This window comes from Mustelus asterias, chromosome 9 (assembly GCF_964213995.1).
Source record: "Mustelus asterias chromosome 9, sMusAst1.hap1.1, whole genome shotgun sequence".
Classification (NCBI taxonomy): domain Eukaryota; kingdom Metazoa; phylum Chordata; class Chondrichthyes; order Carcharhiniformes; family Triakidae; genus Mustelus; species Mustelus asterias.
Genome location: NC_135809.1, coordinates 91,801,218 through 91,822,712, shown reverse-complemented (window position 1 = coordinate 91,822,712; position 21,495 = coordinate 91,801,218). Strand labels below are relative to the sequence as shown.

General features: G+C 42.8%; 1 protein-coding gene across 2 annotated transcripts in view; it reads right to left on the bottom strand.

Annotated features, from left to right (window-relative positions):
* LOC144498823 (cleavage and polyadenylation specificity factor subunit 7-like) overlaps positions 1-21,495 on the bottom strand; it is an 82,263-nt gene that overhangs the window by 19,798 nt on the left and 40,970 nt on the right. For both annotated transcript variants that reach the window (XM_078220543.1, XM_078220544.1), the window contains exon 5: positions 6,438-6,972. In XM_078220543.1, coding sequence (XP_078076669.1) covers positions 6,438-6,972 — 535 coding nt within the window. The remainder of the gene's footprint in view (positions 1-6,437; positions 6,973-21,495) is intronic.

Below are 21,495 nucleotides of genomic sequence, written 5' to 3'. Positions count from 1 at the left end.
GTCTTTTCACAGAGTCCATTTTGTGCCAGGTAACTATCTTGTATCTTTTAATTTTGAGTTTACTCCAACAATATTAACAAAAGTTTAAAGTTTAATTATTAGTATCACACGTAGGCTTACATTAACTGTAATGAAGTTACTGTGAAAATCCCCTAGTCGCCACACTCTGGCACCTGTTCAGGTACACCAAGGGAGAATTTAGCATTGCCAATGCACCTAACCAGCACGTCTTTCGGAGTGTGGGAGGAAACTGGAGCACCCAGAGGAAACCCACGCAGACATGGGGGAAATGTGCAGACTCCGCACAGACAGTGAGCCAAGCCTGGAATTGAACCCAGGTCCCAGGCGTTATGAGGCAGCAGTGTTAACCACTGTGCCACCGTGCCGCCCACGGCAAAGTACAAGAGAAAAATAAACTCCCCCAGTAACATTGACTTCAAGAAGTGTCTAAGAGCAAATATGATCTCAGCATGTGCTCATTTACAGCAATAAAATCATGCAGCTTTAAAACCTCCAGCCAAATTATCTCTGGATCTTCCTGAATAACAGAGCATTCCATTAATCGGGAAAAATAATGTATCCTCCGAAGTGCACAAGAAAAGCCACATAAAAAGTATTTCTTCATGTCACCATCGATTCCTTGCCAATCACCTTAGATCTCCATTTCTTGACCCTTTGCCAGTGGGAACAGTCTCTCACTGTACAGACCTCTCATGATTTTGAGCACCTCCATCATCTCCTTTCAACCTTCTGTCCACTGAGGAAAACCAGTTTCTTCAATTTATCTTGGTATCTGAAATCCTTCAACCCTGGAACCATTCATGCAAATCTTTTCTGTACTATTTCGAAAGCCTTGACATCCTTCTTAAAATGCAGTGCCCAGAACTGGACACAATACTTCAGCTGAGGTCAAACCAGGGTTTTATAAAGGTTCATATTAACTTCCTTGCTTTTGTACTCTGTGCCTCTATTTATAAAATACAGGATCCCATTCGCCTCATTAACCACTTTCTAAGCCTGCCTGGCTACCTTCAGTGACTTGTGCACAGATGTCCCGAGGTTCCTCTGCTCCTGCACCCTCTTTAACTTTGCACTTGTAATAATTCCGCCAAGGCCAGTGTTCCATTATCAAAAGCCCTTTAAAGATAACATAAGAGCTGCACCGGCTGCTTACAGCATGCAAGTCAATACCCAGGAACCTACGGAATACTGGTCTGGGTCGAAGCAATGGGTTTTAACCACCCCCCACACCTACCCACCCCGCTCATTTTCCCATTGGGCAAGCCTCCGCTCGCTCAAAAAGGGAGTTCCTACCCCACGAAGCCCATAGGGAGATCTATTGACGATCCCATGAGCCCTTTGTGGCCATCATAACATCCCTCTCCCCGTTAGATCCGTTTCTCCCCCCGCCATGAGAAGGTTCTTTCCGCCGCTTGGAGGTTGGTCTGCAGTCTGAAGGCGGGGCTGGGTCTGGCAGTGTGAACTGAATGGGGACCTTCGTTTTCAGAGAGTGCGTCGTAATTTTTCTATCATAGCATGAGAGGTCGTGGAGCCCATGCAGTGTACCTCCAACCACTTGGAGTGTGCATCTATAATGATTAAAAACATGGAACCCATAAAGGGCCCAGCAAGGTCCACATGCACGCATACCCATGGCCTACCAGACCACTCCCATGGATGTAGGGAGGCTGAGGGAGGGAATTTTTGATTCTCTTGGCATAAGGCCCACCACTTCAAGTTGAGGCAGGGCCACCAGACGTAGCTCCATCTAGCATTTTCTTTTTTGACACTCCAGGGTGGCCATTACTTAACTCATTACTGACTCAAGAATGGCTTCTTCCCTTGCTGCCATCAGACTTTTGAATGGTCCTATCATATATTGAACTGATCTTTCTCTTCACCCTATCGGTAACTGTAACACTATATCCTTTCCTTCTCCCCTATTTAGTCTAAGGACGGTATGTTTTGTCTGTATAGCTCACAAGAAACAGTACTTATCACTGTATCCCAATATATGTGACAATAATAAATCATTTCAATCAGTTATCTAGCTCCATTAGTATCGGACGCCACCCTGGACAAGGGATAATTACTGTCCTCAACACTGAGCTTGTCTTTCTTAGCCATTTCTTCTGAGGGTTATCCTCGGAATTCACCATTTAGGATCAAATGCTTCATTTTAGACAAGATTGGATCCTTTTTTGTCCAGGCCTTAGTTTGCCTTGCGGACACCAGCAGAGTCTCCAAAGAATTTCGGGTCATCATGACCTCTTCTAATGCTGGTGGAGGAGTCCGGCTTGTGGGCCACGGGAGGCGACTCAGCATCTCAGTGTTGGCTATTCAGGTTCCAGGGCAATGCTCCAATAAGTGTTTGTGGTCAGTAACTAATACAAAACGTTTGCCATAGACATATTGATGGAAGTTTTTCACACCAAATACAGCAACCAAACTCTCTCAATTTGAAACTTTGCCATCTACCTGATAGTCTAAGTAGGTCACTTCAGTTGCTTGAAAGATGCATTTTTCCCTCTTCAAGCATACTCTGGCTCATGAGATTCACTGCAACGCCTTTTCCAAGTTTGTCAGGTGCTCTTGTTCCAAAGCCCCGGTGAGCAGGACATCATCCAAATACACCGCCATTCTGGGTAGCCCTGAGAGTATGTTCTACATAACTCATTGGAATATGGCACGTGCTGACAAGACCCCGAAAGATAAGTAAGTATAATCGTGTAGTCCCTTTTGTGTGTTGATTGTCATATATTTTCGGGTAGACTCATTCAATTCAAGCTGAAGATGGACATGGCTCATGTCCAGCGTGGAGAACATCTGGCCACCTGCTAACTTAGCATACAAGTCTTCAAGGTATGGAGTACCTATCAAGTTTAGAAACCTGACTGACTGTTAGTTTATAGTCCCCAAAGAGACGGAACAACTTGTCTGGCTTAACAACACAGACTACAGCGCAGCCCATTCTGCAAATTGCACAGGCCTTTTGGCTAATCTTTCAAGGTTCAGTTTCCACCTTCTCCAACAGGGAGTATGGGACTGCTCTTGCTCTGAAATAATCAGGTGTAGCATCAGGAGCGGTGTAGATCTTGGCTTTGACCCCTTTTATTTTTCTCAGTCCTTCTTGGAAAACTGAAGGGTATCTATTCATAACTTTGTACAGTCCCCCCATACCTAACCTGAACATCTCCATCCTGTTCAGCCTGATCTGCTGGAGCCAATCTCTCCCCATAAGGCTTGGTCCTTGCCCCCATACAACAATGAATGGGAGATGAGCTGATTGCTGCCTATAATTCAACGGGGCCATTGTGGTGCCTTCTATTTGTAAAGGTGGCTAGTCTGGCCTCTGTGCCTTCTAAGCTATGGTGCTAAGCATAGTGGGCGGCAAAGTGGTTAGCACTGTTGCTTCACAGCTCCAGGGACCTGGGTTCGATTCCCGGCTTAGGTCACTGTCTGTGTGGAGTTTGCACATTCTCCCTGTGTCTGTGTGGGTTTCCTCCGGGTGCTCCGGTTTCCTACCACAGTCCAAAGATGTGCGGGTTCGGTAGATTGGCCATGTTAATTTGCCGATAGTGTCCTGGGATGTGTAGGTTAGAGGGATTAGGGGGATAAATGTGTGGGGTCATGGGGATAGGGCTTGGGGTGGGAATTGTTGTCGATGCAGACTCGATGGGCCGAATGGCCTCCTTCTGCATTGTAGAGTTTCTATGAAGCTACCTTTGACATGATGATGCAATTCAGTTGTAAGGTCCCTGTTCCTGGAAGTGGCTTTACCTGATGGTACAGTCAGGCAATGGCCTTGGCTTCTTCACTCAACAGCATGCATCTTGCCTGTCCCTATATTTTCACTTTGGCTGTGCCCTTTGGTATTGCTTACAATAGTCCATTGTCTGATATCCTTACCCCTCTGGAATATATTCCCTCATATTTTTGGGGCCATCACTGCCTTTCCTTGACTGCTTGGTGGTGTTAATAGAGCTCCAATGTTTCTCACATCTTATTTACAAAAGCACTCTCCATTAAGGACTGATAACATGAAGCCACTCATCCTAACTGGAGGACATTGCTGCCTGACGCTCCCTGTAGCTCCTGAATCCCTTTTTCTGCATTTTCCAGCAATAGAACTATTTCAATGGCTTTTCATTGTGGTTTTTCACCAAGTCTACCAGCTCATTAAAAGTTTTTGAGTCGGGCGTCTGGGTAGGTCAGACTTTTTATCATGCTGAATGTTAGGGTCCCACATGCCATCAACAAAATTACTTCTTGCTTATTTTCTCTCCTTCGATGTTATAAGCATGAAAGAAGTAACGCATGTGCTCTGTATATTGGGCCAGTCTTCCCCTCTGGTATCATAGGGTTCAAGTTTCCTGGAGAGAGGCATAACTTATTTTTCTTACCAGAAAACAGTTGCTTGTTCTTGACTACGGAGGTTGCCCGGAGAGAAAAAAAATTGTTTTTACTCTTCGTCGCCAATGTAATAATCCCGCCAAGGCCAGTCTTCCATCACCAAAAACCCTCTAATAACACAAGAAAAAGCCGCTCCGCAGCTTACAGCAAGTCAATACCCAAGGACCTACAGACTACTGGTCCAGGTTGAAGCAGCGGGTTATAAATTCCCTCCACCCGCTGCTCATTTCCCATTGGGCGAGCCTCTCTGGCTTAATAAGGGAGTTTGAACTCCACAAAGCCAACAGGGAGATCTACTGACAATCCCCTGTGCCTTTCATGGCCATCATAAAAGTACTCTATTTTACATTTTCTCTCTTAACTTTTCCTATCAAAATGAATAACTTCACACTTGTAAGCATTAAATTCTCTTTGCCGTTTGTCCACCTAGTTCACCAGCTTGTCTCTTCTTGAAGTTTATAATAAACCTCCTCACAGTTCACAATATTTCCAAGTTTTTTCATCAGCATATTTTGAAATTGTATCCTGTAGACCCCAGTCTAGATCATTAACATATTAAGAAAAGCAGCAATCCTCGTTCCAACCCATTGGGAACACCACTGTATATCTCTCTCCAGTACAAAAAACAACTGTTCGCCATGACTCTCTCCTGTTGCTCAGCCAACTTTGTATTCATGCTGCCACTGTCCCTTTTATTCCATAGGCTTCAACTTCGCTGGCAAGTATGTTATATCGCACTTTATCAACCATCTTTTGGAAGAGCATATACACTACATCAACCACATTGCCCCCATCAACCATCTATTATTTCATCAAAAAAACTCAATAAAGTCAATTAAACATAATTTGCCTTTAACAAATCTGTGCTGGTTTTCCTTAATTAATCTCCATTTGTCCAACTGGTCGTTAATTTTCTCCCAAATGATCATTTCTAAAAGCTTTCTCATTGCTGAGGTTAAAGTGACCAGCCTGTAGGTTTTGGGCTTATCCTTACACCCTGTTTTGAACAAAAGGTGTAATATTAGCCATTCTTCAGTCCTCTGGGACCACTCCCGTATTTAAGGAGGATGGGCGGCACGGTGGCACAGAGACCTGGGTTCAATTCCGGCCTTGGGTCACTATCTGTGTGGAGTTTGCGCATTCTCTCCGTGTCTGCGTGGGTTTCCTCTGGGTGCACCGGTTTCCTCCCCCACAGTCCAAAGATGTGCGGGTCAGGTTGAATTGTTAAATTGACCGTAGTGTCGGGAGGATTAGCAGGGTAAAAATGTGGGGTTACAGGAACAGGGCCTGGGTGGGATTGTGGTTGGTGCAGACTCAAATGGCCTCCTTCAGCACTGTAGGGATTCTATGATTGGAACATTAGAAGCAATACCTCCACATTTTTCTCCCACTACCCTCAATATCAATACAATGGGACTTCCATAACCAGTACTCATGGACATTAATTAAATTAATTCATTTTGGAGAAAATACAAAATAATCCTTGGAGATTTTGCCCCTTTCACTCACTGTGTACAAACTGTAAACCGCAGCATGTAAAGAGAGAACGAAAAGCAGCATGTAGTTAGGCAGTGAAATCTGCAGTGGGAGGAACATGTCTCAAAGTACAAGAACTAATCCCCTGTGGTATTGGTCACATGAATTGGGAATCTGGCACATATTTATGTGGTTTAGAATCTAACCCACCCTGTTCCTTTGTCAGACAACAAGGCCTGCTTTTTATATGCAAATCTCATCAATCCCCAAAATTAGTCCTGCAGCTCACGCCACAGCCAAGCCAATCTTATCCGCACACATATCCAAATGATCCAATAAGTGTCCCTGGACAGGAATCAGAACACTTGCTTATCATTCCCTTCAATCACAATTCTAATGATCAAGCAAATCAGTATAGAAGTGTGCAAACCTGGGTGGATCTTTGTCTATAAAGTTCATTGCCATCTCTGTTTACTAATTGAGCTAGAAAAGTAGTTAAAATATAATGTAGCTCCGCTGGACAGAACTTAATAATGCTCTATTCATACCTTCCACGCTTGAATTCCTCTCTGTTGTACTGAGATGGTGATGGTCTGCCATAGATATCCGTTGGTGGCATTGGGAGTCCTCTATTATCAATTGGAGGAGGCAAGCCGGCGTTTGGGGGTATAAAGAAGGCTGGGTTAATGTGAGGCGCAGGTGGAACAGCACCAGGAGGTGGCACAACCAAGTGAGGAGGGAGTCCTGGTGGCAACGGAGGTACAATAGATCCTGGAGGGCCAGGTCGGGCTAAGAATGCACCTGGTGGGGGCAGCGGCCCTGGCTGCACCTGAAGTGGTGGTATGTATCCAGAGTTGAGAGCAAGTGACATTGGAGGAGGAAGAAGACCTGGAGGTGGAATTCCATGTGGAATTTCACCATATGGTGGCCGACCAGGCATCTGAAAGGAAGGTGGTAACTTATCCCTCCTGGGAGGTGCTACTGCATTTTCAGCTGGTGATGGCCCTCTCCGTGGCAACGGGGAATCTCGATGGTCTGGAGAATTCATCGAGTCATGTGATTGGCTTCGCTGAGGGTTCTGTCCTGTGGAAACATTTACAGAGCAATGTTAGCAGTTAAATTATGAACAAGTACTAATTTGGTAAATATGCTCCCAAAAGTGAGGCCACTCGCATACTGGAAAATAAGAATATTCAACTTAAGTTGCAATGACAATCTTTCATTTTCAAAACAGCACTGCCTGCTGGCCCAATAACTGCTTTCCTTCATGGTTTGAGATTTGGTGCCAAAATTGAAGCAAACTGTACAGACTATGAGGTACATCTCACTCTGTTAGCTCTTGGGATCGAGGTACACATTCCCCAACACTCAAATTTTAACACATCAGACTGAGGAAAGATCTATCACCTTAGTCTTTGCTAGGTGCATACTCCGTGGAGTCACAGGATTAAAAAATAGAAATTAAGCCTCTGTCTCTATTTTCCCAACAAAACACCCTGAAATTTTACATTAAGAATGGGGAAATGCTCTGTAATTAATGACCCACAAACAAAATCACCTCAATCACTTCAATTCAAAGCCACATTTTCAAAGCATTATTTTGTATTTTTTCATAAAGAAGAATTTCACCCTACAAGTGTGGTTGAAGAGTTGTATTTGTTTCTAGAAGTCTTGACTCCAGAATCCACTTGCACCGAGATTGAAAAAAATTCCAATGATAAAACAAAAAATGCTGGAATGTGCAGTCATGGTTGGTCATCTTTATTTCCACTGCCGGAATTTATCCAATGTTCTACCAGTTAGACCCAAAGGAACCTGCTTTCTACTTGTTTTATTAACTAATCAGCAAACCCACTGGTTTTCAGTTTTCATGGAAAATTGGAAAATACACTTCACAAAAACACCGGCAAAAATGCAGTAAAACAAAATCTGACTTGCTCAGCTATAAACCAGTGAAGCTGAGAATCAATAATTTATAGTACAGTGGATTAGTAAGAACCTGTGACTGTACTATTACTTCAATATTGAACTGTAATGAGACACTGTCCAAAATGGAACGTGCTTTGTATGATTATGTATGAAATACAATGTGTAACAAAAATGGAGAGAATCTATAATGAAGGACAAAGTCACTTTACACAAATAAATATCAGCTATTTAGAGAGGGCCAACAGGGATTTGTAATGGTTGGTCAAGTCTAAAGAACTTAATTGAATTTTTGAGGAAGTAACTAAAGTAATATACAGGGGAATATGTATGGCTGTAGCTTAGATGGAATGCAGAGGCATTGGAATAGGTTCCACTTACAAGACTTTTACCTCAAATTGAAACTCATGAAATTGAAGGCAAATTATCAACCTGGTTAATCGATTGGTTAGATGGTAGAAGATATGAGAAGGGATATGGCAAATGTATTGCAATTAGAAGGAAATGACTAGTGCTATTCCACAGAATCTGTGTTGGGGCCTCAGCTATTGACTAAAATTATTGATGATTTAGATAACAGTGAGCCACATATCCAGGTTTGCTGATGTAGGTGGCATTGTAAGCACAATAGACAAGAGAATAAAATTACAGAAATATTGATTTGACTTAGTGGAGGAAAAACATGGCAGATGGATTTCAATGGAGGTAAGTGTGAGGTTATCCATTTTGGTTCAAAAGTAGACATATCCGAGTATTTTTGAAATGGTGAAAAGCTAGGAACAGTGGAGGGTTCAAGGTGCACAAGTCACTAAAATATAGTCAGAAACAAAAAAAGGATGTAAAAGGCTAATGGAAAGTTAGTCTTTATATCTGGAAGACTAGAATATAAAGGAAAGGATGATTGAGTTTTTTGAAGGGGTAACCAAGGAGGTAGATGAGGGCAGTGCAGTTGATGCTGTCTACATGGACTTTAGCAAGGCCTTTGACAAGGTACCGCATGGTAGGTTGTTGCATAAGGTTAAATCTCACGGGATCCAGCTTGAGGTAGCTAAATGGATACAAAATTGGCTGGATGACAGAACAGAGGGTGGTTGTAGAGGGTTGTTTTTCAAACTGGAGGCCTGTGACAGCGGCGTGCCTCAGGGATCAGTGCTGAGTCCATTATTATTTGTCATTTATATTAATAATTTGGATGAGAATATAGGAGACATGGTTAGTAAGTTTGCAGATGACATCAAGATTGGTGGCATAGTGGACAGTGAAGAAGGTTATCTCGGATTGCAATGGGATCTTGATCAATTGGGCTCGTGGGCTGACGAATGCCAGGTGGAGATTAATTTAGACAAATGCGAGGTGATGCATTTTGGTAGATTGAACCAGGGCAGGACTTACTCAGTTAATGGTAGGGCGTTCGGGAGAGTTACAGAACAAAGAGATCTAGGGGTACAGGTTCATAGCTCCTTGAAAGTGGAGTCACAGGTGGACAGAGTGGTGAAGAAGGCATTCAGCATGCTTGTTTTCATTGGTCAGAACATTGAATACAGAAGTTGGGACGTCTTATTGAAGTTGTACAAGACATTGGTAAGGCCACACTTGGAATACTGTGTGCAATTCTGGTCACCCTATTATAGAAAGAATATTACTAAACTAGAAAGATTGCAGAAAAGATTTACTTGGATGCTACCGGGACTTGATGGATTGAGTTATAAGGAGAGGCTGAATAGACTGGGACTTTTTTCTTTGCAGTGTAGGAGGCTGAGGGGTGACCTTATAGAGGTCTATAAAATAATGAGGGGCATAGACAAGGTAGATAGTCAATTTCTTTTCCCAAAGGTAGGGGAGTCTAAAACTAGAGGGCATAGGTTTAAGGTGAGAGGGGAGAGATACAAGAGAGTCCAGAGGGTGGTGAGTGTCTGGAACAAGCTGCCAGAGGTAGTAGTAGAGGTGGGTACAATTTTGTCTTTTAAAAAGCATTTAGACAGTTACATGGGTAAAATGGGCCAAATGCGGGCAATTGGGACTACCTTAGGGGTTTAAAAAAAAGGCAACATGAATAAGTTGGGCCGAAGGGCCTGCTTCCATGCTGTAAACCTCTATGGCTCTATGCTTTGCTGCACCTGTACAAAGGCACATCTGGAGTACCTTGAACAGTTCTGGGCACTGCATCTTCGAAAGATTATACTGGTCTGTAGCACAGATTCATCAGAATATCATTAAGGTTTCAACTGTTAAATTATGAGATTACACAAATTAGGCTTGTACTGCCTGGAATATAGAAGGTTAAGGGATATTTGATTGAGGTTTTTTTGAAAGGAATTGATGGTGTTGACAGAAATCTTTGCCACTTGTAGATGAGTCTAGGACAAGAGGACATAACTTTAAAATCATATTCAGAATATTCAAGAGTTCATCACACTAAGTTAGTTTCTCACATAAAAGGTCGTAAAAGTGTGGAATTCTTTCCCACAAAAAGACAGAAGATGCAAACTCAATTAATCAATTTAAAGCGAAGAATGATTTATTTTTGGCAGCCAAGGGTATTAAGGGATCATGCAGCCAAAGCACATAGATGGAGTTAGGAAACAGATCAGCCATGATCTCATGAAGTGATGGAACAGACTCGAGGAGTAAATGGCCTACTCCTTTTCTTATCTTTCTAAGAGGCCTTTCAAACTAAAATTATTCTTGAAAAGTATTTCCTGTCTGGCAGGACAATCGACTTTGACACTTTTGCTCACAGTGCAATATTCTACCAATGTTGAAAAGAGTGGAAAAAGGCGAACAAAATCAGGAAGTAGTAACTTCAGACTATGATGAAGTGAAGAATGAGAGAGTTAAGCAGTTCCAGTTTTGAGGTGCTGGTCAAGTAAGTTAGGATAGGCTACTGTTCTATATCTCAAGAGTTAAACACCAAGTTGTTCCCACTCCTATTGCAGCTGTAACTGCTCGTCATTCTTTGACAAGTAGGACTGTTTCAGAAATTTTTTAACTCAACTATTAATAAGACAACTTAATGGGGGGAAATGAACAGTCAATGTCCTTTCTCCTTCTTTCCCAATCTCCAAGGAAGTAGAAAGGTCAACCCTCATAACATATATTCAATTGCCTGACCAAGCGTCACCAATATTTTGTCCCAGATAAGACACTAGAGAGCAGTTTTGCTGGCCTCAAAGAAAAACCAGATTCGCCAAGAAAGAATGCACCAATCTTTAAGTTAATACTGGCCAAGCATGCAGCAGCACTCAGCGAGCGTTAGGCTGCAAGGGTAGAAGTAAAATTTATTTTTTGTACCTCATTACTGTTGACCTCTCAATGAGAGTTCAGGTGTAACAGTCAATCTCAGCCTCTTTACCAAACTGCCATTATTGTTTATAAAGCATTATCAGCATGTGTACTTTTAGTGGAGCAGAAGCCTTCGCTGATAAAAGGCTGAAATAGCTGCTGCAATGGGTGGAAAATTAACACTGCAAGAGCTGAAAAAATAATGTAAGTATAGTTTTCATTGACATCATTTATACAAAGGAATAATTTTTGAATAAGTGCATGAGGATAAAATTCTAGGGCCTTACCCTGGTATTATAGGGAGGGCATTACAGAAGGCTCAAATTTCATGCAATACAACAACATGCACTTATTTTGCACCTTTAAGGTACTTAAGAAGTCCCATTGTGTCTTACAGCAGCATTGTCAGATAAAATGTGACATCAACTCACAAAAGGAGCTATTCGGGCAGGTGATCAAAAGCTTGGCGAAAGAGGTAGGTTCTAAGAAGAGCTAGTAAACGTAAAGTCGCTATAGTCCCAGATGGCCATAGGCTGCTCTCCCCTTTGAGGGGGAGAGCTGACTGGTGATGATTTAACCTGAGGATCACCACACCTCCAGTGTACAGCAAGGTTGAGAAGGCGGGCTTTCATGAATGACCTCAGCCAGTATGGAAACTGAACCCGTGTGTTGATGTTGTTCTGCATCATGAACCAGCCGTCTAGCCAACAGAGCTAACCGACTTCCCCTAGTACGTGATGTGAAAATTCTGGAGAAATTGAATCAATTAGAAGAGATTTGTTTGATCTATAAAAATGCTATTCTTTGTCGTTGAAATTGAGCTGCTCGAATTAAAATGTCTACTAGCTACCAATGTTCCATCTAATGTTTCTCTGAGCAACCTGTTTATTGCACTGCATAGTACATTGAAGATTGCTGCATAGCTGTGCACTTACACAACTTAGATGGAAGGTTACAAACCACAGAGCAGCAACAAATAGAAAATTTCTTCCAGTTACTTAGTAGGAAAAGGCAGTGAGACAGTATCCACCAGTTCCCACAAATGTATTTTATAATAGCTACTAAAATCATGATAAGTTATAAAACACTTTATGACACTAAATAAAGGTTTAATGAGACTAAATAAAGATTAAAGATTAGAAAATTTCCATAACAGAGGATAGAAGACATATAGAACAAGCGTCCAAAGAAAGTAATTCATGTCTAAATGCATATCTGTTGAGAAGCAGTTTTGAAGATTTTAGCAAATAGAAGAAAGTTATTGTTCCTTAATGTAGGGAATCAATAGTTGTGGTGGTAGAATAATCATATAAGGACATGAAAGAGGCCAATCTTGATGGGTTAAATATTCTTTTCTCATTCCAGAGTTACATTCTAAGATCATAAACCTCAAAAAGTTCAATACAACAAAACTAGTAAAGTTTTATAGTATAAGGTTTTATATGAAAATATGATAGTGTTGAGACTGACAAAAGGTGTTTCTGAATTTAACTCCATCCAGCTAATGCTTCCAAGTCACAAACCTTCAAGTCCTAGTGAAGGATGCATAGGCAGTCTAGTACCACTGATACCAGGAGTACCACTACTCTACCACTACTAGATGATATTCTCCACTGAGAATGGACACCCTCAAACATTATACTGTCAAAATTATATGACTATGGGAATATGTGGGAGTGAATTTGCTTGCTAATTGGGGTAAGCAGCATCACATCAGTGCATAAAAAGTAGTTTCTATTAGACTTCTGCATTGTATATTGGTGCTCCACCTGGAGACTGATCCTCCCACTATTTGCTTTCAGATGTAGTCATGTATGCTGTGTAATTGGTACAGAAAATATGAATGAGAAAGGACAGGCTTATAAAATATACAGGATGCTGGAAGGTGAAGTGTGATCATGCATTGATGATGTTGCTAAAATTTCAGACCAGGAGAAGCAGCACAAGAATCAGAAAAGAGGGAGAATGAGTTATATATTGTCTCATGTTGGACTGTTTACCTCCCCCATTTCTGATTACATCCAAGCTACTTACACTGAGACGACATAATGTAGTAATTTTCAACGATTTACAGTTAATAAAGCTGGGGTGATTGTAGATTGAGACCATGTGATATGGAAATTACTATGACTGCACATTTATTGAGAGAAGACCTAAAGCTCAGTTAAAGATTTTTGGATTTTTCTGTTCATGAACATTTTCAAAAGTGGTGATAGAAGTAGCAGGAGAGGAAAACTGGAAAGGAGTTTAGAAAAATTCAAAAGTGAAGCAGTTTGCCACCACTGGTGAAATACACAAGGTTCAGAGGGATGAAGCATGGGTTTTAAACATTGATGGAAAGCATACCATGAATTCCCCTCCCTCCCCCTACCCACCATCTAATAATAATCAGGGTCAAATTTCTCAGTCAATCCACAGTTCAGTAAATTAAATTTAAAACTCACAAGATGGAAAAAACCATTAGTAAAATTATCCACAATGCGCTAACATATTACTATTTTGCCAATTTTATTATTTACTATCCTACTATTTTACCATCTTGTCCTTCGTGACAGTTTAAAACTCCTCCCCCATACACAAAAGCAAAAGTATAATTATGGGGGGGGGTCAAGGATTTTTGTGTAAAACTATTGAACTTCTCAGTGAAACACTGTTTAATACAAGATAACATTACTTAAGGGATCAATGTTATTACTGGGTTTGATGAACCGGTGAATCTTTCAGCCTTTGTAAACCACCTGCTCAACATGGGTGTAATATATTCTTGTGTTGAGCCTAGAATGAAAACAGCAGCAATGTTTCCACGTTGTTCCTTCAATTCAGCCATTTCCTGCAGCTGAATGTTTTTTAGTGGGGGGCAGATTAGTTACCACAATTGCAGGCTTAAAACAAGTAGTACTCCCACTGCAATAGGTAGGTCTGTTTCATCAATTAACTGAACTGTAAACTCAAGTTCTACTTTAAACTAAACCAAAGAAAACCAACTGGACAAATAAACGTTTTTTTTAAAATCCATGTGTAGTTAATATTACACCTTCGCCTCCCCACTTCACCCCAACCATCAAAATGAAATGAGAAAAAACAAGAGTAATCAGCTGTTTATTCTTCATCCCGTCGCAACAGAACAGAATGAATCTCATTTGTGCTTAGTGGGAGAAAATACTATTCAAAATTGGTCAAAGCCATGTAGACCAAAAAGCCTCTTGCTCAATTCATGGTCTGCATTTAGTAAAGTTTAGCCAAGGCATGTGTACGGGCAATACAATTAGTGTTAGTGCCATGGGATTAAAAAGGGTTCAGTGTGGCAGGGGCCGCGCTCAGGAAAATCAGCCAGTATTTCTGCTACTGACTACTAACCTGTGACTCTATCTGGAAAGTGAGTATGTATTCACATCTGCATGAATATCCAATAAAAACAGGATCAAACCCCATAGTGGATGCTCACACAGTGGAGAAACCTGCTGAAACTCACCATAAAGATTCCCACAAGAGGAGGTACTTGAGGGCAGCCCCAAAGAGAGTCAGCACTTTCAGGAAGGGCAGGGAAAGCTGACAAGACAAAGGACTCTGTTGTGAAGGTAGGTTGTTAAATTCAAAAGACTTTTTTAAAAAACAATCCATGTCTTCAATTAAACATTTCAATTTAATAACATGGGTTTATCCAGATTTGAATATTGAAAGGGTATAGTCATCTTTAGTATAACATTTAAAGTCACAGGGAGATGCAGAGACTTAAAAAAACCTAGGAGAGATGGGATTGAATTTGCAATATCCAGAAATTTACAGGTACAGAATCTGGTTTCAATGTCTTCTTACTTAATTTCAATTTTTCTTTTTTTTTTTCAAAATGTGATTCAACTTTTCCTCACTATAATTCCAAAAGAGGGTCTTTTGTTAATTTGTTACGTCTTTTCTACTCTCAGATTTCTTTCCATTCTCATTTGCCTGCCTTCTTTGCGATTCATAATGGAAGTTTGATTTTTTTTTAACTTTCGAACCCAAGGATGAGATTTTAGTTCACTCAAAACCCAACTTGCATACTTAAAATCAAGGCCCAAGTATTTAAACTAGAAAATGGCTCGCCAGGAATTCTAGTTTTACTGGATGCAGACGTTACAAAACCACACTGATAATGGTATGAAGATTCTCTAAACCTGGCTACATATCCCAAGTGACTGAGCTTTCTACAGGTTTAATTTCCTTCAGCAGCTCTCCCTTCCTTTGATTATGAGCATAGGAATAATATATAATCCTAGTCACTATAAGCTTGTACCAAACTCAGTGAATTTGTTGCATTTTATTAAGTGAAATTGTATGGTCAGCTTTCACATGCCTACACAAAATTAAAACAAACCATGAACTCACCCAGTCACACTCCTGTAAGATAAATTAAGTTCTTGGAAGGGCTGTTCCCCTGCCCAATCTTGACTGCCATTTTGTAAGCATATTTTCATATCTCCTAACTACACACTCCTCCAAGGTCTGACCAAGACTTTAAAACTGCTTCAATATCTGGTGAGCCTCCCAACACATTTTTGTACTCCTGGGCAAGTTACAAACTTCAAACATGATAGGAAATCCTTCACTCATCTCTAATTTGTTTTTCTTTATCTTATTGATAGTACTATAGCCATTACAGTTAGAATCATAGAATCCCTACAGTGCAGAAAGAGGCTATTTGGCCCTTTGAGTTGTCTGTCTTTGCCTTCTTCCTTGTAAACTACAAATGCACCATTTGCCTCCCTCCACTTCCTTTGTGTTGTAAAGAACATTTAATTGTACTATATATTATTTTCATAGAATCTCTACAGTGCAGGTGGCCATTTGGCCCATCGAGTCTGCACTGACCACAATCCCACTCAGGCCCTATCCTCTTTACCCTATCTATTTACCCTGCTAGCCCCCCTAACACTAAGGGGCAATTTAGCATGGCCAATCAACCTAAACTGCACATCTTTGGAGTGTGGGAGGAAACCAGAGTACCCGGAGGAAACCCATGCAGATACAGGGAGAACATGCAAACTCCACACAGACAGTGACCCGAGGCCAGAATTGAACCTGGGTCCCTGGTACTGAGGCAGCAGTGCTAATCACTCTGCCGCCCGATTATTTTCTAGAACTTCAAAACTTATCTCTAAACAGGCTTCTCAAACCCAAGCTTGGCAACCCATTTGGATTTGAACACCAGGAAGCATTAGAAAATTAATTATGGGAGGTGGACGAGGGCTTAAGTTTTGAGGAAGCTACTGAAAATGGATTGAGATATAGCCCACCCTCAACACCGGTACCCCACAAGGCTGTGTTCTCAGCCCCCTACTATACTCCTTATACACCTATGAATGTGTGGCCAAATTCCCGTCCAACTCAGTTTTCAAGTTTGTTGATGACACCACCGTAGTGGGTCGGATCTCAGACAATCATGAAATAGAGTACAGGAATGAGATAAAGAATCTGGTGAACTGGTACGGCGACAATAATCTCTCCCTCAATGTGAACAAAACGAAGGAGATTGTCATCGACTTCAGGAAGCATAGTGGAGAACAAGCCCCTCTCTACATCAACAGGGACGAAGTAGAAATGGTCACGAGCTTCACGGTTTTAGGTGTCCAGATCACCAACAACCTGTCCTGGTTCCCCCCATGCTGACACTATAGTTAAGAAAGCTCACCAAGGCCTCTACTTTCTCTGAACACGAAGGAAATTTGGCATGTCCACTGCGGCTCTCACCAGCTTTTATAGATGCACCATAGAAAGCATTCTTTCTGGTCATATCACAGCTTGGTATGGCTCCTGCTCTGTCCAAGATCGCAAGAAACTACAAAAAGACATGAACATAGCCCAATCTATCACGCAAATCAGCCTCCCATCCATTGACTGCCTATACTTCCCGCTGTCTCGGCAAAGCAGCCAGCGTAATTAAAGACCCCACGCACCCTGGACATTCCCTCTTCCAACTTCTTCTGTCGGGAAAAAGATACAAAAGTCTGAGGTCACATACCAACCGACTCAAGAACAGCTTCTTCCCTGCTGCCATCAGACTTTTGAATGGACTTACCTTGCATTAAGTTGATCTTTCTCTACACCCTAGCTATGACTGTAACACTACATTCTGCACTCTCTCATTTCCTTGTCTATGGTATGCTTTGTCTGTATAGCGCGCAAGAAACAATAATGTTCACTGTATACTAGTACATGTGACAATAATAAATCAAATCAAATTCAAGATAAAGAGATTCAAAAGGTATAAAAAAATGCAGGCCTTGCCTTCATGCTGAAGATAGCAGAGGTAGGGTGCAGCAATGCAGTGAAAGGATTTGCAAATGAGGACAAGGATTTTGTGAATGTATGAAAGAGGGGATAGAAATCACTTGGAGAAATTTGATAGCTAAACGAAGTAATGTATCTCCTAATACTGTACATAATAGAATATGGGCAGCAAAACATGGATGCTAAAATTAGTCACAGGAAGCCAGCATTAGGGAAACCAAGCCTTGATGTAATGAAGACATTGGATGAGCATTTTGTAGGAGACAGAAGGTGGCGCTATGACATGGGTGCAACTAGTCACTCTTGGCGCTGGACCAAATGAAGGGGTTTGAAGTTCAATTCAGATTCAAAGAGGACACTGAAAAAATCCTCCATTAGATTCAATCTGAGAGAACATTGGGATGGGAGAAGAAATTGAAGGCTTGGATCCACTGTTTCTGTTGGAAGACAAACAGGATGCTTACACTCAAAGAAGCCTTGGTTTATTCATGATATAATGTTGTCAGATTGCACAACAAGCAGGGAGGTATTGGTGCTGGCGAAGAGCTAAGATTGGGTATTGTTGGTGTATACTAGGAAACTGATTTGATGTTTAATAGCAGGGGAAGTTTAGACTCCTGTCACCTTCTATCTGATTTACCTTATCTCTAATTCTACTTTGGACACCTGTACCATAACCCTTTGACATCATTGCTGAGACAGTTCATCGCAGCCAAGGCAGCAATAAGGTTGTAATACTTCTGGGTTAGTGAGGGGATAATTGAGCCAGGGCACTACACCATGTCGCCAACTAGCGACTCTCGTTGGAAGTGCATGCACAGCTGTCAGGACTGTTTCAAGATTCCAATGTGACACTCATAATCAAATGGCTGATAGGTATGCAGGGCTTGTACACTATCCAAAAGAACGTAATTCATATATCAAAAACTGCCCATACCTTTGGAATTGGACCCCAGCATTAATCAGTGCCTTTATAAGGAGAGCAGGAAAGAAAAAGCCATTTTGCATCCATGACAGCACAGCCCAAAAATATCTTTTATGAGACAAAAATCTATGATTTAAAATTATAGTAATCACAAAATTATTGTTTGTTAGTAGGAAACAAAATTGGAGAAAGCCTTGATTTAAATGCTGATTGTGTCTGAAAGGATGGATTGTAAAAATTTCAATAGAAAAGTTAAAAGTATACAGATTTGCAAGCTGAATGATTTCCACCAAATGTGGCTATATCCGATATATTGATATCCGTTTATCAAACTGACAAATTTCTGCTCTCCACCAAGTTCAGATTCATATGTTACAGGTCACTTTCATTCAAGTGCTAACATCCACTCAGCTTTTATTTCTTCTGGTACCATGATGTTGGATCACTGATGAGGATAAAAGATAGGCATGTCGAGCATACAGCCATAATAACCTTTCTGCTCTCTGTTTATGTTTTATTCATTTTTTTTAAAACTCTTTATGGTCAACTGAGAATCAAAAATGGTTGAAATAGATCACTTAATTCTACAAGGGTAAACACACCGTGTGGTAGTGTGGAGAAAAGTTCCAGGTTCAATTCCAGATTTGGTCCTGGCGGATTTATCGCAGCCATTGAAACAGCTGGAGAATTATGATGTCTCTGCTTGTCACAATCTAGTGAGGCCTGTCACAAGTACATATGTGAACATCGACTAAGGACATAGTTGGGCTCGGTTGCGATGTTTACAGACACCCAATGTCTTGGATCCAATCTAATTCTTAAGGTCATCAAACTTCTGTTCATATATAATCAGTTTTTGTATTTAAACAGATGCAGTAGCATAGTGACTGTGTTAGTAGACTACTAATCCAGTAGTTTGGACAAATGATCAAATTCCAGCAAGACAGCTGGGGGCAATTTAAATCCAGTTAATTAAATAAATCTGAAATAAAAAGCTAGTATCAGAAATGGTGACCACAAAACTATAACATTTCCATACTCAGCTGGTTCATGCATCTTTTCTGCAATGATAGAACTACTTTTCTCTGGGAAGCTGTCAGTATCACTGAATTTTTAGGCAATTACCCAATTTGTGGTGGTAAAGTCACTGCACTAGCAATCCAAAGGTCCAGTCTAATGCTCTGGGGATACAGGTTCAAATACCATCACAGCAGCTGATGGAAATTAATTCATAAAATAAATTTGGGATATGAAGCTAATCTCAATAATGGTATCAATGCCATTATTGATTGTTGCAAAAACTAATTTGGTTCACTGATGCCCTTTAGGGAAGGAAATCTCTGATCCTGACCCAGTCTGTCCTCCATGTGACTCCAGATCTACAGCAATAGGGTTGATGCTTAACTGTGTCACGGACAATTAGGGATGGACAACAAATGCTTGCTTTACAAATGATGTCCACATTCCATGAAATAATAAAAAAAACAAGTTTTGAAAATCTCAGGTTTAGGCTTGTTATATTGTAGGACAGTCACTTGGATGAGATATCAGAAGGCTACTGATGTCCATGGAACCTTCTGTCATTGTGAGCGAGTTCCTTCAGTTTAGGGCAGCAGCAGAACATAAACACTTAAACCGACAAAAATCAATTTTTCAAGCAATAACCAACCATCAGGATGATAGGTTTTTTAAAAGCCCCTTTTAATTGTATGGATTCTGTGTTTATGTAGTTCAGAACATTTTTGAGTCACAGAAACTCTGTTCTTCCATTTACTACAAGTATGCAAATATTTCCTTCCTCCTCTCCCACTCCTTCATTTTACTGTCATCACATATTTTTCGACAACATGCTACTGTAATGAAATTGGGTCTGGTTGGTTCATGATTTCAAACCAGATAGTGTTATGATAACAGCTGTGCAATTCACCTAAGGAATAAAGACCAGAATTCATCAAACTCTGCCTGAGTCATCTGATCTCATGGGCTGCAATTAGGATGCAGACAATTATAGTGCCCTGTTCAAGGGGCAAGTGCCCTGTGCTCGGAGCATTAACCCTAAAGACTCACGCAAAGAATGAACCAGTCTGTAGGTGTCCACAGGAATGTATCCCCAAAAAATTGGTAACTTCAGAGAGGGGAAGCTCATATAAGAGGAACAGTGCAAGAAAGGGGAGGGGCGCTGAGGGGAGCCGGGGAGGGGCGCCGAGGGGAGCCGGGGAGGGGCGCCGAGGGGAGCCGGGGAGGGGCGCCGAGGAGGGGCGCCCCGAGGGGAGCCGGAGAGGGGCGCCCCGAGGGGAAAGGGGAGGGGCGCCCCGAGGGGAAAGGGGAGGGGCGCCCCGAGGGGAAAGGGGAGGGGCGCCCCGAGGGGAAAGGGGAGGGGCGCCCCGAGGGGAAAGGGGAGGGGCGCCCCGAGGGGAAAGGGGAGGGGCGCCCCGAGGGGAAAGGGGAGGGGCGCCCCGAGGGGAATGGGGAGGGGCGCCCCGAGGGGAAAGGGGAGGCGCGCCCCGAGGGGAAAGGGGAGGGGCGCCCCGAGGGGAAAGGGGTCGAGGGCCCCGAGGGGAAAGGGGTCGAGTGCCCCGAGGGGAAAGGGGTCGAGGGCCCCGAGGGGAAAGGGGTCGAGGGCCCCGAGGGGAAAGGGGTCGAGGGCCCCGAGGGGAAAGGGGTCGAGGGCCCCGAGGGGAAAGGGGTCGAGGGCCCCGAGGGGAAAGGGGTCGAGGGCCCCGAGGGGAAAGGGGTCGAGGGCCCCGAGGGGAAAGGGGTCGAGGGCCCCGAGGGGAAAGGGGTCGAGGGCCCCGAGGGGAAAGGGGTCGAGGGCCCCGAGGGGAAAGGGGTCGAGGGCCCCGAGGGGAAAGGGGTCGAGGGCCCCGAGGGGAAAGGGGTCGAGGGCCCCGAGGGGAAAGGGGTCGAGGGCCCCGAGGGGAAAGGGGTCGAGGGCCCCGAGGGGAAAGGGGTCGAGGGCCCCGAGGGGAAAGGGGTCGAGGGCCCCGAGGGGAAAGGGGTCGAGGGCCCCGAGGGGAAAGGGGTCGAGGGCCCCGAGGGGAAAGGGGTCGAGGGCCCCGAGGGGAAAGGGGTCGAGTGCCCCGAGGGGAAAGGGGTCGAGGGCCTCGAGGGGAAAGGGGTCGAGGGCCCCGAGGGGAAAGGGGTCGAGGGCCCCGAGGGGAAAGGGGTCGAGGGCCCCGAGGGGAAAGGGGTCGAGGGCCCCGAGG